The sequence below is a fragment of the Alosa alosa genome, chromosome 23, assembly GCF_017589495.1.
Source record: "Alosa alosa isolate M-15738 ecotype Scorff River chromosome 23, AALO_Geno_1.1, whole genome shotgun sequence".
In the NCBI taxonomy this organism is placed as follows: domain Eukaryota; kingdom Metazoa; phylum Chordata; class Actinopteri; order Clupeiformes; family Clupeidae; genus Alosa; species Alosa alosa.
Genome location: NC_063211.1, coordinates 10,814,141 through 10,832,605, shown reverse-complemented (window position 1 = coordinate 10,832,605; position 18,465 = coordinate 10,814,141). Strand labels below are relative to the sequence as shown.

The 18,465-nt window shown below is 44.3% G+C and overlaps 1 protein-coding gene across 1 annotated transcript in view; it reads left to right on the top strand.

Annotated features, from left to right (window-relative positions):
- The window catches only part of LOC125288580 (thyrotropin-releasing hormone-degrading ectoenzyme-like), a 161,767-nt gene that overhangs the window by 91,517 nt on the left and 51,785 nt on the right, over positions 1 to 18,465 (top strand). The window contains exons 6-7 of the mRNA XM_048235052.1: positions 5,092 to 5,229; positions 8,746 to 8,811. Of these exons, the coding sequence (XP_048091009.1) occupies positions 5,092 to 5,229; positions 8,746 to 8,811 (204 nt within the window). The remainder of the gene's footprint in view (positions 1 to 5,091; positions 5,230 to 8,745; positions 8,812 to 18,465) is intronic.

Here is an 18,465-nt window from a genome sequence, read left to right as displayed (position 1 = left end):
TTCATTTGACAAACCAGCTAAAGTGGGTGCATTTTTATGTTTTGTAATCTAGTCGTGCATTTGATCATGCTTCAATAAATTAGTAAAATGTATAATTTCAAGTATAGGAATTACTCAAAGCTGAATGAACCTTTACAATAGTGATTAGCAATGTGTAATAGACATTACATTACACTTGCACTTACATTACACCAATTACACACTCAACATTCTCACCATTTGCTGTTCTGAGATCACGGCAAAATCATCGGTTTCCCTGGTTTTACTATTTAGACCGTACAGTAGGTATGCCATGAAGTAAACAACAAATACAAAAGCCATTAAATTAGAGCATTTGATACAAAAGCTATTTGAGCATTTGCAAACAAAGACAACTAGCCAAAATAAGAGTTTTCAGACCTCAAACAATGTCACAATGTGTTCACAAGGAAACACACACAAATGTGTCATACAGTGTATCACAGGACAACTGGATTGGACTGTGGAAATAAGGCGTTGCATGAGGAATTACAATGTGAAAGAATGATAAGAAGTCATTTAAACATTTTCCTATGTGCTTTTCTTTGGCTCACGAGTGGTTCGGGGCGTGGTTCGTCTGGTTGAGGACAAAAGAGTTCCATCCGCACAGCAATTTGGTTCAGACCTGGTGTCAATCCTTGTCTGTGCAAATAGCCACTTTAAGAGCCTGACGTTTTTTGTCCTTTTACTAAACTATTAATCACCACTCGTGGCTTAAATAGCAGTTATATGTTGAAGTGGTCTCTACAAAGTGTTATCTTTAGCCTACTGTGTAGGAGATTAGCCTCCCCAAGGATGAAGCGCACGTTGGACATGAGGACATGCGGAGAGACACACAAAAACAGAAAGGCCTTTCTCTCCTTTTAATTTATTATTCAGCAAGCAGTGTTTAAAGAGAAATAGGTGAGTGCGTGTGTATGTGTGTGTGTGTGTGTGTGTGTGTGTGGGTGTGTGTGCCTATGCCTAGGTCTGTGACTGGGCTTGCATATGTGTCTATGAGGCCCTTCTCTGCAAACCTTTGTAAGAGGCACAGACAGATGAAAGATGACTAGAAAAAAATAAACAGCGGAAATTATTTTTTTATCACTTTCACAACAGACAACTCAAGCAGAGAGATAGTGGGGCAAAGAGAGAGAGAGAGAGAGAGAGAGAGAGAGAGAGGGACAGAGGAGAAACACAAATCCTATCCTGTGAGTCACAACTTTTAAGAGTCATGCACTCTACACTTTTGCTCCAATCGTTGCAGCGCAGTTGGTGCGAAACACATTTGCACATCCGTGTTTCATAATCTGAGAACATGCACAACATTCGTGCGTAAATGTGAACTAATGCATCCGAAGTTGTGCATCTGTGAAATAATTTCTCATTAATAAAATTCTACAGATCGCTTTGATTTTCTTGCACGACTACAAGTCAATTGATACAAGTGCTCGAATCTGCTTCTACGAGTGACGATACTTTTGCTCCTGGCTAGGTGATATAATAGGAGCAAAAAGATTTGTATGTGTGCACGTCAAGCGAATCAATCGAGAAAACAAGGCGGCCAGATCTGGATCCTGGATCGCGCTCAGACACATTTATGACTTTAGTGTGCACATGCAAAATCTGCAGTTAAATGTGCTCGCTACTTTTGCACCCAATATACCTTCATAGTGAGAGTGCACAAATTAGAGTGCACAAATGAAGGAGCGCTGCTCCTGGAACCTTTGGCGTACGCTGCAGCTGCGGTCCAGCCTGATGGCGCACTAACGGGCTGCATCCGACGCGTGAACACACACTGACTGATGCGGACGCTCGGCTGCCAGCTGCTGGCATCGACTAATCAGAGAGGGAGAGATCAGTCGTCCTTAAAGACACATCCGGTCGAGAAGATAACTAGGCTTCAAGACAAATGACAGCAGCCATCGATCGTCGTCACTGAGTTATCTGTTTGGCTGCTGTGGAGTAGCTGTGGTGTTTAACTGGTGCAAACACAGCCTTGTTTTGTGGGACAGGTGTCTCGTTTAGTAAGGTTAGACTGAGATGTTAAAAAATAACAAACAAGCTGACCACCAGCTTACTACTTTTACTGCTGAGCCAGATTCTTGGTGTTAACCTACTGTACCTTTAGTCTCCTGTTATGTTGACAATAGCTGGAGAATATCTGGCTATCAGTGGACAAAAGTGAAATAGAAGTGCTGTGCTTTTTTTTTTATCAAGTTTAAAGCATCTCTAAAATACTTTTATATTGAACATTCAATATGTGAACGGATATCATAGTCAGATTGGACATGTCACATGACTAACCTGCGTTGTGTTTCGAATGCACAGTTCAGTCCTATACCAGCTCAGCTTTGAGGCTTGAACCTGCAGACTCTGGGTGTCCTAACAAAAAAAAAGCTAAAATCCATGGGTGCTCACATCTGGTGAAAATCCATGGGTGCTCACATGTGGTGAAAATCCATGGGTGCTCACATGTGGTGAAAATCCATGTGTGCTCACATCTGATGAAATTCCATGTGTGCTCACATCTGGTTAAAATCCATGAGTAGTAGTGCCTGTCTCTTAAGATGTTGGGAGTGAGGTTTGCATACTTTCTGCAGAGTTTATACCCGCCTGCTTATACACATACGAGACATGTATTAAACAATTCTGGCTCCTGCAAACCACCAGTCTGTTCTTTATCTCCCCCTCCTCTCCATACCCGACTTAATGCATCAGTGACACTCTTGATTGCCTGAGCACATTTGATTTAGCCAATCAAAAGCGTTTTAATTACTGATTTCTAATTGCTGATTTCAATCAGGTGTGCTTAGAGCAGGCAGAGACAGATATACAGGGCAGGGAGTTGTTGTGGGGGTTTGGGGGTTTGGGGGTTTGGGGGTGGTGGGGGGAAGGAACAGAATGTAGAACAGTGGTGTGGTAGAGCAGTTGTAATGTCCTGCCTGAGAAGCATTTGGCCCAGGGCTGACAACAGAACTGGGCGTTGCGAAGCCTTGTTGCTTTGGATTAAAACTGGATCAAAGTGTCTGCTAAATTGTCAACGTCTGCTAACGTTGTCTGTAAGCTCCACAGATCGTGGCAAGACAATTGAATTGATTGTGGACTTCTTAGGGGCAGCCGTGGCCCACTGGTTAGCACTCTGGACTCGTAACCGGAGGGTTGCCAGTTCGAGCCATGACCAGTGGGCCGCGGCTGAAGTGCCCTTGAGCAAGGCACCTAACCCCTCACTGCTCCCCGAGCGCCGCTGTTGAAGCAGGCAGCTCACTGCGCCGGGATTAGTGTGTGCTTCACCTCACTGTGTTCACTGTGTGCTGTTTGTGTTTCACTAATTCACCGATTGGGTTAAATCCAGAGACCAAATTTCCCTCATGGGATCAAAAAAGTATATATACTTATACTATACTATACTTATAATATAATAAATTGCTCTCTACCTGATAAAAAGGTTACTACATATACCTGGCAAGGTTTCATAAAATAAACTTACAGCAACAATAATGCAAGTAACAAAAAAATAATAATAATGTGAGCTCTCTCCACCAGCTCTCCACCAAGCAATATACTGTAGATCTTAAGCTGTATAGACTGTTGTTTATATATATATAGACCCTTTCAACAATAAAAACAAAAACAATGCTTGAACGTTCTATTTGGTTCCCAATCTACTTCCTCTGCATTAAGATAACATATGGAATGTTAAAACGGAAGCCTTGTGGGGCCAACTATGATGCTGATAATGGAACTCTCTTGAAAGGGTCTACTGTATATAACATAATGGTTGCCAAGCAACACAGTTTTTGTTTGGTTAATGCAGAGGCATATAGATAGATCTATCTATATGGCTCTGGGTTAATGTAATGCAGTCACAGGTGTTGAGCTGTGAAGCATTTTACAAGGGCTTTGTAGGATGTAGCTAATCATAGCTAAGAAAAAGCACATTTTAGACAGTTTTTGGCAAGACTTGAAAGAAGAATCTCAGTTCTCACTACTGTGCAGAGTGAAGCATACAGTACAATCTTTTTTTAAGTAAATTTTTTTTGTGGTTTTTATGCCTTTAATGTGACATGACAGTGGAGAATGACAGGAAGTGAATGGGACAGAGAGTCAGGGTGGGATCCGGAAAGGACCACAGGACGGGAATCGAACCCGGGTCGCTGTTGTACAATGCAGGTGCCCCAGCCAGTTGCGCCACAGCCAGGGCCTAAGCATACATTCTTGAAACCACACATCCCACTTGTCTCAAACTTCTGAATGTTTATGGGCTTTGGAAGGTTTATTATACCATTGAAGCACACATGTATACTGTTAAAATATTCATAGCTATCCCTCCAAGGATTTCAGTAGCAGCTCATACATGTGTTTCAAACATCTTCTCACCTCTACAGAAGAGACAGTGACTTTGTCATCTTACACCTGGCATCTGCTGTTACACCTGTTAGCCCAGTAGATTCACAGAAAGGCTGCTGACAAATGGTGCCTAATAGATTGGATTTGTTGCACTTCTAAAATCTTAGTCTGAGAAAGCGCAAAGGCTTGTTCGCTTGAGCGAGAGCCCAAAGAAAGCATCCTTTTGGAGGTGGCTCCCTGGGGGGGTGGGAAGGAGAGGCACTCTCTTGCCTGAGTGAAGATGCCCTTGGCTGTCCAGGCCTCCTCGTCCAAAATAAACCGCAAACAGACGCCCGGTCCAGATGGAGACCCTTCACATTTCATCGCTCTCGCTGGACTCACCCGAACTGAACCAGTACAAATATTTGAGTATGCTTGTCTAGATTCTGAAAATCTGGTTTTTCCTCCTTTGTCTTATTTTTATGAAAGCTGTTTCTTTCTTGCTACACACACACACATTTCTCTTACTCCCTGGTAGAGAGTAAACATGTTCAATCTGCAGTATATCTGTGATAACCTTGCAATGCTTAACTTAACTCAGTTAAAGTAATAATAGAACTTGACCGTGTAAAGTCAGTAAAAAATGTTTTACAGTGTGCAAGTGTATATCTCCATAATTATCTTCATTCTTTAATTCTCTGTACTCTCTACTCTCTCTCTCTCTCTCTCTCTCTCTCTCTCTCTCTCTCTCTCTCTGTGTGCCAGGAGAAACAGCGTTTCCTGACAGATGTTCTCCATGAGGTGATGCTGCTGGACGGCTTGGCCAGCTCTCACCCTATCTCCCAGGAGGTGTTTGAGGCCACCGACATCGACAGGGTCTTCGACTGGATCGCCTATAAAAAGGCAAGCACCCTCCCACTCTCCTCCTCAAGACCCTCCCTTACATACTGTGACCAAATGACCAACACAATCAGCATAACCCTGTCAAGTCATATTAGTTATGGCAATGTGTATCATTAAGTGTATACACAATGCGTAGTACTTCTATTTTGAGTGTACTAATATTTTTAAGTATACATGAGTGTAGATCTCAATCTATTTTTATGTGTTGCTGGCCCACTATAAAATCTTGACCTGCGTCATCTAAATATAACAATTCTACACACATGGTGAGTTCCATGGTCCCTGTGCAGCAGTAGTCATCCTGAATCTGTCAGTGTCCCATTTACTATGTCTCTGGCTCTCTAACTGACATTAGAGCTGAAGCTTAATTAAGTGAGTCAGTGCAGGGCCTGAGTGCAGAAACGATCATGCTGTCACCACCTTCTGACATGGCCGTCGAGGAGAATGGCTGAGCAGGGTGGACTATGGCCTAGGAACTCTGAGAGGATGAGCATATTCACACCTTTAACTCAGCGCGTGCCATCTCACAATCTCACACTCGTCTCCTTCACACACTCACACACTCTCCAACACTTACTGGCCGGTCCTCGCAAGGCTGGGTACATTTTTCAGGTGCATAAAATTGCATTGGAAGACTTTTGCTGCGAAAAAAAAAAACCCAACTCACATTCCCCTGAATTATTCCCCGATTAATCAACTGCAGAACTCTTGAGTGAAATAATTTCACTTTCACCATCCCCTTGCACATGACACATGAGAAAAATATCCCAATAATGTCATGTTTTTTTAATATGCTGAGAAATGGGGAAATGCAAGAGAGAACGTAGCAGAAAGCAGGAGTAGTGTGTTTCTGGCCTCAAGGAAGTGATGGTGCAATAAGCAGCTCCTTCTCAGGAAGGGCTGAAATCTTCATAATTACCTCACATACAAGATAAACTGCTTTATATAACCCTAACGCAAGACGCCTTGTCACACAAAGCCAAACAACACCGAACGGAGAAAACAAAGCGTATAAGGACAAAGAAAGAAATTAGCAACTCAAAGTCCCGTTTTTTTTTTTTTTTCACTTTGCTGGAGTTTTGACAGCAATGCTTGTCTTGTCTCCTCAGTCTGTTTATTCACTGTTAAAAATCGGAGTGTCATCCGCCACTCCTGACAGTCACAGATGGGTGGGAGAGAGAGAGAGAGAGAGAGAGAGAGAGAGAGAGAGAGAGAGAGAGAGAGAGAGAGAGAGAGAGAGAGAGAGAGAGAGAGAGAGACGTGAGGGCACAACCAGCTGGCAAAAACAGATGCTCCCCAGACACTCTGCCTCCTGTGTCTGGCCGCCCTCCCCACTCAGCCCTCTCCATGCCTGGACAACGAAAATAACAAATCTGCAGCCTCATCATCAAGCCATTTCCACGATATCCCTTACCAGGGAAATGTCATATAGCAGTTACCATGGCATCCCTTACCAGGAAAATATAATCACAGACCAGTTTCCATGGCATTCCTTACCAGATAATATCATCATATAGCAGTTACCATGGCGTGCCTCACAATTAATTCTCATCATAGAGCAGTTTCCATGGTATATCTTTTATCGGTAAGGACAGTAATGAGATATTAGACCATCTAAGAGATTCTAACAAGTGGGATCGATATGAATAAGGAACGTAAATAGAAGGCCACCAACAGAAGGTAAACCGACATGCAGTATGGTCATATGATATGGCAGAGCTTTGAACTGGGTGCCGCAATTATAAAGCCTTTCTGGCTAAATTATCATTATCCGTCTTATGTCTGGTCTAGAAAATAGTAGCTATTACAAAGCAGAATTAACAAGCAGCCTCCGAGCTCAGTTTCTAAAGCCATTGACTCAATTATTTTCAATTAGCTTTATTTTCGTGTCCTACTTTTTAATCAGCTGAGATATATGCTCCATGCTCGTGCAATTGAAGCAGAACACATTGTTATCGGCTCAGTCATGAGAGCGTGGTGTGGTCCTGGTGTCAGAAGTAGACGGTGCATCTTAGACAGTCTGTTTGGGTGTGTGTTAGTCTCTATTACCTACGTGTCAATCAGGAGTCTATTATATCCCACTTAGTGTGCCTCTGGGCTGTCCGTACACACACACACACACACACACACACACACACACACACACACACACACACACACACACACACACACACATACTGTATTATGTATACTCCATACAATGTGCCCAAGTGCAGGTACACCCATAGACTCACATAAACTAAACACTCACAGAAATAAAGAGGCAAAAACACAGTCTCTTTCACATACACACATGCACATGCACATGCACATGCACATGCACACACACACACACACACACACACACACACACACACACACACACACACACACACACAGGCACACACACACATAATGTATACACCTACACACACACACACCCACAGACAACTAAAGATAGGCCTGGAGGGGCATCACACACAAACACATAGAAGTATAAGTAAATAAACTCTTTTGATCCGAAATTTGGTCTCTGCATTTATCTCAATCCGTGAATTAGTGAAACACTCAGCACACAGTGAGGTGAAGCACACACTAATCCCGGCACACTGAGTTGCCTGCTACAACAGCAGCGCTCAGGGAGCAGTGAGGGGTTAGGTGCCTTGCTCAAGGGCACTTCAGCCGTTCCTACTGGTCAGGGTTCGAACCGGCAACCCTCCGGTTACAAGTCCGAAGCACTAACCAGTAGGCCATGGCTGCCCCTTGTACACACTTGTGCACACACAGAGAGACACAGAGACACACACACACATGCATGCACACAGACAGACTGAGAGACAGACCCAGCCAGACACTGCCAGGGCATGACTCTCTCTGGTGTCTCTGTTGTTCACACAGAAGAAGTTGGCTTGATGAGATCTTTGCCTGAGCTGTCAGGTGGAGGATCAGGACGAAACCCTTGACGGTGATCTTGTCAACACGCCACCCTTGTTCGCTCATTTAGTTGTTTGTTTGTTTGTTTGTTTTCCTGTCCCGCTTCTGAGTCACATCGCACAACAGAAATGTCAGAGGGAAGACACTAGAATTGAGTTACCGGTTGTAAGTCTACACACCACCGCGCTGCATCCATTAATGTCTGATTTGTGTTACTGCCAATACAGCAGCAGGTACAGTATCATGTTGGTTCACTGATTTCACTGAATCAAAACATGTTGGCAACGTCTCTCCCAGCAACATCTATTAAAAATCTCATAATAGATACCATGTATATATATATCAATGATAGATACTGTACAGTTACTCATAAACACTGGCTTGTGTTTTGTCAGAGAAAATAGTCTACAAATCCTTTTTACGGTGTAGACTATTACAATATTCCCCTCAGTATTTATTGGGGATGCATACTTCAGGGCAAGGATGACCATAGGTTCTAAATACATACCTAAAACCCTAATAGTAGGTTTTGCTCTGGTTTAAGTTCAGCTAGACACTTACAGTAGAACCCCACATGTAAGCTCTGCTCTTCTTCTCCTGCAGGGAGCCGCACTTATCCGGATGCTGGCCAACGTGATGGGTCAGGCGGTTTTTCAGAGGGGCCTGAATGTAAGTAACAGAATCCTCATAAGTCTTTTATTTCTCTCCCTCCATTCCTATCTGTCTCACCACATCACTCTCTTTCCTTCTCTCTCTCTCTCTCTCTCTCTCTCTCATTCTCACTCTCTCTCTCTCTCTCTCTCATTCTCACTCTCTCTCTCTCTCTCTCTCTCTCTCTCTCTCTCTCCCTCCCTCCCCCTGTGCTTGGCCCAGAAATGGGCAAAGTCGTTAGCTCTTAATTAAAGCTAATACACAATGAAATCCTCTCCAAACACATGCACACACCAAAAAAAAAACACTCTGGCATTCAGGACAACCACACTTCCATTTTATTTCACCATACTCTTGCACCCATGCATGTAAGCAAACCCACAGATCCCTATGGGGGAGAGCGCTTGAGGATTGTGCAACACAGGACGCGTGTTACTCATGCATGCATTAACATGTGTGCTGAGTCCTCTGCTACTGCCCAAGAGCTCAGCTCCCTGCTGAATTCCTGCCTGCCATTTTAAACTCAACGTTATTCTCATCCAAGTTTGAGTTACAAATGTCCGCTTACTTGCGCGGAAACCAACACGCACAATGTGATTTGTCAGATCCTGTTTTGTTTGCGTGTTTGCTTTTAAAATGGAGAACGCTTTTAAACCGAGTTGAGATTGGACTGTTTATAAAGGGAAATGGCTGTGCCCCCGTGTGTGTGTGTGTGTGTGTGTGTGTGTGTGTGTGTGTGTGTGTGTGTGTGTCTGTTTGTTTGTGTGTGCATCTGAAAGAGAGAGTGTGTGTTTATTTGTGTGTGTGTGTGTGTGTGTGTGTGTGTGTGTGTGTGTGTGTGTGTGTGTGTGTGTGTGTGCATAAACGGAGTCAAGTGGGAGCTCTGTGCATGGGCCGCCACTCTGTGGATTAGCGGTATCAAACAAAGGATAAGCCCTAATCTGGTTGCACACAACTTCAAACCAGGTTTCATGCTAACGCTCCGATTTGAATTAGTTAAGATGTAAATATAAGCCAAATTCAGTGTAAACACATTATGGAGCGGCAGGGTTGCTGGAACAGGTGCTACATTAGCCTGGCTGACAAAGGGCCATAAGTCTCTCTCTGTCTCTCTCTGTCTCTCCTTTCCAGATACTAATGGGCTTTTCTATTCATCTAAATTTGTTGAATGGCACAGCACAATAATGGAGAAAAATGTACTTATGGATTACTCACAGTAATGCTTTTCACAGAAGAATTTCTGTATTGTGTAACTTTCAGAAAAAGTTTTTATCACCGACCTACTTTGTCTCACCTCGTTCCTATGTTCTGAATGAGACATGAGGCACTGGGGCTAAGAACTAGGAGACTAAGAAATGGCTGCCGTAGGTCTTGGAAGATAGAGCCACTAAAACATTTATCCTGTAATACATGAAAATGTCTGAGCCCTCTAAAGTTGATAGTTCGTGCTGATGTTTTGGTGAGAGGGTTTGAGTGACACGAGGGAGAGCAGACTACCTCATGGTTTAATTTTACATCAACAGATTCTTTGTCACTTTGTCACGCTGTGAGCTCACGGGTTGAAATAGAGACTCATAAAATACTCATGTCAGGCATCCATTGTGGACTGTGTGTATGTCTGTGTGTCTTGCACATAAGTTTTTGTGTGTGTTTTTATGTTCATGTGTGTGTGTGTTTTAGAGTATGTGTGTGTTTATGTTTTAGTTATGTGTTGGTTGGGAGCTGTGTGTGTGTGTGTGAGTGTCTGTGTGTTTGTGTCTATATGACCGCATATCAAATCAAGATCTTTCTGTGAGTTCCTGTTCATCTCCAAACTGGAGGTAGGCCTGTGGATATTTAAACAAATGCCTCGTGTCTTTTCCTTTTAGTGTGAGGCTCTGCCTGTGGCAGTGAGAGGCATTGATCTGCGAGCGACTTCGTGTCATTAGTATTGAAAAGAGCCTGTCTGTTTCTTTTATTCCGATTTCTTTTTTTTGCCGAGTAGTGAGGGATGCCCAACATCGAGATCAATACGCAAACCAGCCTCTATCTCATGCTGTTACCCTCTCTCTCTCTCCCTCTCTTTCTCTTTCTCTTTCTCTCTCTCTCTCTCTCTCTCTTTCTTTCTCTCCCACTGTCATTCTTATCCTCACTGTCTCTTTCATTCTCTCTCTTTCTCTCTCTCTCTTTCTGTTGTTTCACTCAATAACTCTTTCTCCTAGTCTCTCACTCGCTCTGTTGTTCTCTCTCTCTCTCTCTGTCTTACTCTCTCTCTCTCTCTCATATCTATCTCTCCATCACTCTCTCATAAGACCTGCCCAGTCCTTCACCTGCTGGCGTTGTTAGTGTACGAGCCCATGATGGCTCAGAGAGAGCTGCAGAGACAGCTGATTATTCCGTGGACACAATATGGCTCAGCTCGGCGACGGACCTCCATTCCTCGTTCTCTGCTTTGGCCTGTTGGGCATTGATTTCTCAGTGGGGACACACACACACACACACAAACCCCCTCCAATGCACAGAGCTCACAAAGGCTGCTTTCTATCTCTTCTTACAGTATTCGATATCTCTCTCCACACTCTCTCTCTCGCTCCACAAACAGGCATCATCTGTACCCACACACACACACACACACACACACACACACACACACACACAAACACACACACAAACACACACACACACCCTATTCGCTAACACAAGCCTGCCTTACTCAGGCTGCCAAACAAAACAAATATGATTTCCCCCCTCTCCCCTGTGCTTGCTCACTCTCTCTTATCATTTTTCTGTATCACTATCTATCTCACACACACACACACACACCACACCACACCACACTTGTAAATACACAAACAGAATCACACCACCTCCTCCTACTGAGTTGTTCCTCTGTGGCTCCCGGGTATGCTGAGTTTTTTACATTTATTTTTTTAAGAGTTTCCGTCTGGCTGAACTTTATATTTCTGGGCCACCACTACAAAAGGTGCTCTCCATGCTCCACGCTTTGCACTTCACACTCCGATCTGCAGCACACACTTACACTTACGCCTCACCCCCGACACTCAGCATGGTGCCAAAACACTGCAGCTGAAGAATCTACAACCCGAGAGAGGAGACACGCACGCACGCACACACACACACACACACACACACACACACACACACACACACACACACACACACACACAGACACACACACACACACACACACACACACACACACACACACACACACACACACACACACACACAGACACCCCAAGCACACCCCTCAGTCCCGCTAAAGACTTCCGTGTCTCAGCCAACACTGAGGAAGTGAAGGAGGGAGAGAGAGCAGGGAGCACTAATTGAAAAATTAAAAGTGCATGAGAATGAGCTGAGCAGGGCTGGGCTGCTATGTGGGTTTGGGGCATATGAGAAGAAAACACAACATGCAAATGAAGTTGGAGGTTTTAATACATAGATAGATGAATGAATGGATGGATGGATGAATGGATGGATAGATGGACTGGAAGTCTGAATTTCCCTTTGAGATTAATAAAGTTTCCATCTATCTATCTATCTATCTATCTATCTATCTATCTATCTATCTATCTATCTCTATCTATCTATCTATCAGACTGAGAACTATCTGTGCATTCACCATATAATAATAGCCATAAAGTTTGGACAGAATGAGTTCTCACAGCCTTAAGTGCCTCCCTGTGTTCCACCCCCCTCCTCCCTCCTCCCTCCTCCCTCCCACTCCACTCCCACTCTAACCCACATAATTAGAGCCTACAGCCAGGACACACATAGCATAGCAGACGACTCCCTGGTGCCGGAACTGGGCCGGATGCAGACCCCATCTGGCCCAGAGAGTGCCCTTGATCAGGGCCTGAGCAAACAGAGAGGGCGTAAAATAAGCTCTCAGGCGAGAGAAGGAGAGAGCAAGAGAGTCGTGCCATGGTTGACTCCATGACCTCAATTATCTTGCTTCCCCCAAAGCGAGGGCGTCAGCCTGAGGAAGATGGCCTCGCCTGATAGGCTGAGGACGAGGGACAGGAAAGAAAAATGGAGGACTCATTAAGAAGAGATGGGGTGACAGAAGACTCCACGGGAGGGGAAAAAAGCAGAGCGATTTTGAAATATGAGTCTGATTCCCCACCTCTACACATTTAGACTGCTTTGGAACTTTTTATCAAAATGTCACGTCTAATGTCACAAAATGAGCCATTTATGTGAAAGTGTCACTGATGTGACAGCATCAAGATTACTGCCCTCCCCTTTGCAGGAAGAAAGCTGCACCAAGGCCCCACTGAAAAAATGATCGTGCCTTGCAGAAAAAGCACAAACTTCTATATCCTCTTTTCTTAGTTTGACATTATCCTTTGAATGCAATCAGGCACCCCAGAGTGCTTACTGCACAGAATCCATCAGGCCCGGGCACTTTTGTCAGCTTTTTGCAGATCCTTTCTTACCTGGAGACAGACAGAGCGGAAGGCTGCCGCCGGCTCATAATGTGTTCTGGACAGAGATGAAATGGACAGATATTCCTCAAAATTCAATTTTCGAACATTAGCCCAAGTACCTGTACATCTGTGGATGCTGTGGGGGATGGGGGGTGGGGGGGGAGTGCTAAACAAGCATAGTGGTTCTCTCTTACGATTCTTAGATATTTCTCTTTATATTTAGCTTTCATCTCTCTCATTCCCTCTCCCTTAGTTTTGTTCTGTGTCTTTCTCCTAACACATGTTTTCACATTTCATCAGACTTGCTATTTCTTGCAAATGCCTAATATGCAAATAAATGCTGCCTCTCGCCAGTCTACCTTAATCATCTGCGAATGACTTTTCCAAATGACTAATTGCATACGTTTACCTTTAAATCAGGGCGAGCAAAGCTTATTTTGGCGAGACTCGTTATCGAATATGAATTATTTATTCTCCATGCCAGCATCTCTGAAAAAGTCACCTCAGAGGCAATTACGCTGCGAGAGTAATCAATCTTTATTTCCAAGGTAAGCGAAGGGAGCGTGGCGTATCGTGAGACAAGGTTCGGATTTGATTGTCCTGTCGGCATAACAGGGTTTTGCAGGACTCCAAGCTATCTCAAAGCGTGTTATGAGGAAATATACAAATGTGAGAAAACAGCGCCAATTACTGTGGAAATGAATAACATTTTGTTGTCTTTCCCAGCGGATTACGAACAGGATTCATTCCTTTCTCCCCCCACCTTCCTCCATTTCTCTCCTACCTCCTACTCATCCCTCTCTCTCTCTCTCTCTCTCTCTCTCTCTATAAGTCTCTCCATCATTGTTGTTGGTTGTTTGTTTTTTGTTTGTTTTTTTGCACACGATGTAAAGACAATCTCTGCAAATGTATTAAGCTTCAGGTCAGAAAACAGAGAAAAACCGCGGTGGCAGCAGCAGAACTCATTAAAACATACATTCAGGCAAAGTACACTGTAGGAGAATAAAAAAAGAAAAGAAGCACAGACACAACAGCAATGGTGTGGCCAGGGGTGGTCCTGCGTCCACATGCAAATGATGCAAATGTATGCACAGCAGCATCCACCGCAGCAGTCTCCGCCAAACAGCTCATTTAAGGATCCCGTTCAGCTCAGCGCTTTCCTGATTGCCTTTGAAGATGAGCGTGAATGCAGTTCTCCTCCAAGAATAACTGCTTTGCTTTATCAACAGCTCCCCTCTTGTTTATGAGACAGCGGAGACTCCAAATAGTAACTCACCAAATATGATCACTGAGCATGCTACTGCTACTGCTTGTGTCCTCATTCTTGGGTCATACAGGATGCTGGGTGGCCTTGAATGACCCCCCCTCATCGAATGCACGTGTGTTTTTAACTCTTGTTGCTCTAAGCTGATCAGACGTGGTCGCGGTGAAGGTGATAGGGAGTGACAGGGAGGCAGTAGTGGGAAGGGGAACCTGCTGGCAGGGTTGCCAGAGGGCATGTAACTAACCACAGAAGGAGGGCTGGGTTGGTGAGCAGGCAGGGTGGTCCCTGAGGGTGAGGACAGGAGGCTAAAGATGAGTGGGAGGAGAGAAGAGGAAGTAGAGCAGAGAGAGTGTGAAAGAAAGAGTGAGATGCGGTGGCAGTGCTGAGAGACAGAGAGAGACTGAGAGAGCTTGGATGAATGCTGCCAATGGAAAGAGATACGAGATCAATTCTTTCCTAAATTCAGAGAAATGCATCCAGACCTTCGAAACTTTAAGGATCTAAGTCTAAGAATACTATTAGGAGAGGAACAAAAGAGTGCAAGAGTCGCAGCAAGATATATAGATGCTTGTCTTAAACAAAGGGAGTCACTTCATCAGTGAAGCACACAAAAAGTCAAATACACACACACACACACACACACACACACACACACATACGCACACACACTGCCGTTGCAGTAATGTATGATGCATGATGTTTTGTTTTATGTCTTTACACACTACTACGTACATGTATGCTTTGGCAATACAAATTGAATTTTTTTTGTCATGCCAATAAAGCTCAATTGAATTTAATTGAATTGACTGAGAGAGAGAGAATGAGAGAGAGGGAGAGAGACTGAGATAGAGAGAGACTGAGAGAGAGAGAGAGAGGGAGAGAGAGACAGAGAGAGAGAGAGAGCGAGAGAGAGACTGAGAGAGAGAGAGAGAGAGAGAGAGAGGGAGAGAGAGACTGAGAGAGAGAGCGAGAGAGAGGGAGAGAGAGACTGAGATAGAGAGAGAGATAGAGAGAGCGAGAGAGAGAGAGACAGAGAGAGAAATAGGAATGTGAGGATGAGGAAGAGGGACGAGTTTGCGTGTGCATCCGCACCAGCTGGAGCAGGAGAGCACAGGAGCCATGCTGGCCATGTTGGGTTGGGTCATGTTGCCACCACTGCCACTCAGGGCGACACCTGCCCACCTACTGACCTGCCCTGGGGCACAGAACACTGCCGCACAGACTGGCACACGTCTAGAGCTTCAGACACTGAACCCAAACCCAGCCGCAAAGACCCAGCACAGCAGCAGGCTTGGGGTGGGGGGGGGCTGAAGAGATGGTGGAAGTGGATGACTGAAAAGAGGAGAAGAGAAGATAAATGTATAGAGGATGAAAGATGGAGAGGAGAAGAGAAATAGAGGGATGGAATGTGGAAGTGGAGAAAGGAAAGGAAGAGGGGAGGAATGTATAGCCTTGTCTAGTTCTGCCTCCTCTAACTCAGTGGAGGGGAGTGGAGTGGAGTGGTGGCCTGATATGCCTCTTCTCTGCACGGGACCAAACGCCTGACAGCAAGGGAACACAAATAACTCCCCCCCCCCACCTTCTCTCTCTCTCTCTCTCTCTCTCTCTCTCTCTCTCTCTCTGTGCGCATGAACTGAGTGAGTGGGCGGAGCCGGAGCGTCTGTTTTCTCTTTCTTACCTTTTCTGTATTTTTTTTTTTTTTTCCTTTGTTGTTTGTTTGTCTTGTATGTTTTTGGGTTGGTAGGGTTTGGGGTTAGTGGAGTGCGTGTGTTTTTGTGGTTTTACCTGGGCGTCAGCTCCTGGTTTGGAGTATGGCTGCCTCAGGTAACACTAGGGGAAAGTTTGATTGTCTCACTCGGCGGCATGGTATAAAGATATCCTCTACCGCCAGCGTAGAAGAGTGTAGCCTGGCAGTAGGTGAAATGGTTGGGCATGACAAAGTTTTGTCTGCTGCTCGTATGAATCAAGCAATCGTTTTGTTCCTTGAGTCCGTGGAATTGGCCAACTTAGTGGTTGAACGCGGAGTAGAAATTGATGGTATTTTTAACTCAGTACTCCCTTTGTCTACCCCATCTAGGAAAGTAATCATTTCAAACATACCACCTTTCATTAGTGATGACATTCTTGTCCAGTCTCTATCCCGCTATGGCAAATTAGTTTCCCCGATCAAGAAGATCGCCATTTCCACGAAGTCTCCGCTTTTAAAGCATGTGGTATCTTTTAGGCGATATGTTTACATGGTTTTAAACAACAACACAGATGATCTTGATTTGACTTTGAATATCCAGGTCGACGATTTCAATTATGCCATATATGTCACAAGTAATCTGATGAGATGTTTTGGTTGTGGTTTGACGGGTCACCTAGTGCGTGCCTGTCCAGAAAAGTGCACCAACACTACCGCCAATGTCAATGGTCAAAATGAGAATACTGGGGAGGGACAGTCTGCCAGTGATGAGGGGCCCACAAATGGTGGAGAGGCTGGGGTGGATGGTGATCAGTCACCAGGGGAAGGTTCTTCCAATGCCGATGCACCTGAAGTTAGACCATCAGATCAGGATGTGTCTGATGAGACAGTAAGGAACGGGGAAGAGGGGGCCGAGGCTGAAGCTCCAGAATATAACGTTATGCATACTGATAACTCGCCGAATTCCAACGTACTAGATCTTTCGGAGGACGCTTGCGGGGAGGATAGTCAGATCTTGGAAGCAGAGGAAGTTCCCTTTAAAGTTCCAAAAGGTCTGAAGAGGGAAAGGGCTCGAGCTGAGTCTCATAGAAAGGTAAAAAAGAAAGATCTGGTTGTCGATGTTAATTCTACTGATGCAGAGAGCGAGGGGGAATTTTCTGATTGCAGCCTAAGGTGCAGTCTTCCCCAAAGCGGCTACACAGGACGCGAGTACACTGTGGATGACTTAAAAACGTTTCTGAAGCAGACTAAAAATGCTAGGTGTGTTCAAGTTGATGAATACTTTCCCGATGTTGAACAGTTCATCGCGAAAACGAAGCTGTATATGGCCGAAGGTAGCTTTACTAGGCAGGAGGTCTACCGTTTGAATAAATTTCTCACAAAACGTAGAGCTCTGTTGAACGCTGATAGCCAGTCCACCCCAGCCCCTGTTAATTCCCAATGAATATGTTCTTTTTTTGCACTTTTTCCTTTATACTTATGAGTGGGTTTCAAATTGCTTCGCTTAATTTGAATGGAGCAAGAGACCGCACAAAGAGGGCGATGCTTTTTGAAACAATTAAAGAAAAAGCTATTGATGTTGTCTTTGCGCAGGAAACCCATACTGACGCAAACAATAGCTCTGATTGGGCTTTGGAATTTGGGGGGTTATCGATCTTAAGTCATAATACCTCAACTAGTGGTGGTGTTGCTATTCTTTTTTCAGGTAGCTGTATCCCCTGTTCATATGAGGTTGATGAAATTGTTAAAGGTAGACTCTTGAGAGTCAGAGCTCAATATGAAAATACTTTTTTTGTTTTTGTGTGTGTCTATGCCCCAACGGTTGGGAGGGAGAGAATGATTTTCTTAAGTATCCTGGATGATCTGTTAAAGAATTGTGATTCTGGGGAGTGTTTACTTCTTGGTGGGGATTTCAACTGTACTGAGCTAGCTATTGACAGGAATCATGTAGAGCCTCATTTGCCATCACGTAGAAGGCTCATTGAGATAATGAAGTCCCACGACCTTTCTGATTTATGGAGGAACTTTCATATAAAGCAGAAACAGTACACATGGGTCCACTCAAATAATAACATATTATCTCTGGCAAGATTAGACAGGTTCTATACCTTTAAACATCAGTTCAGTTTTTTTAGAAGCTGTCTCATCCTGCCAGTAGGTTTTTCCGATCATAGTATGGTGCTTTGTAATTTTTTGTTAGTGCCACCAGATATAAAGAGCGCATACTGGCACTTTAACACTAGTCTTTTGAATGATGGTAAGTTTAGGGATGTTTTCAAGTTTTTCTGGAA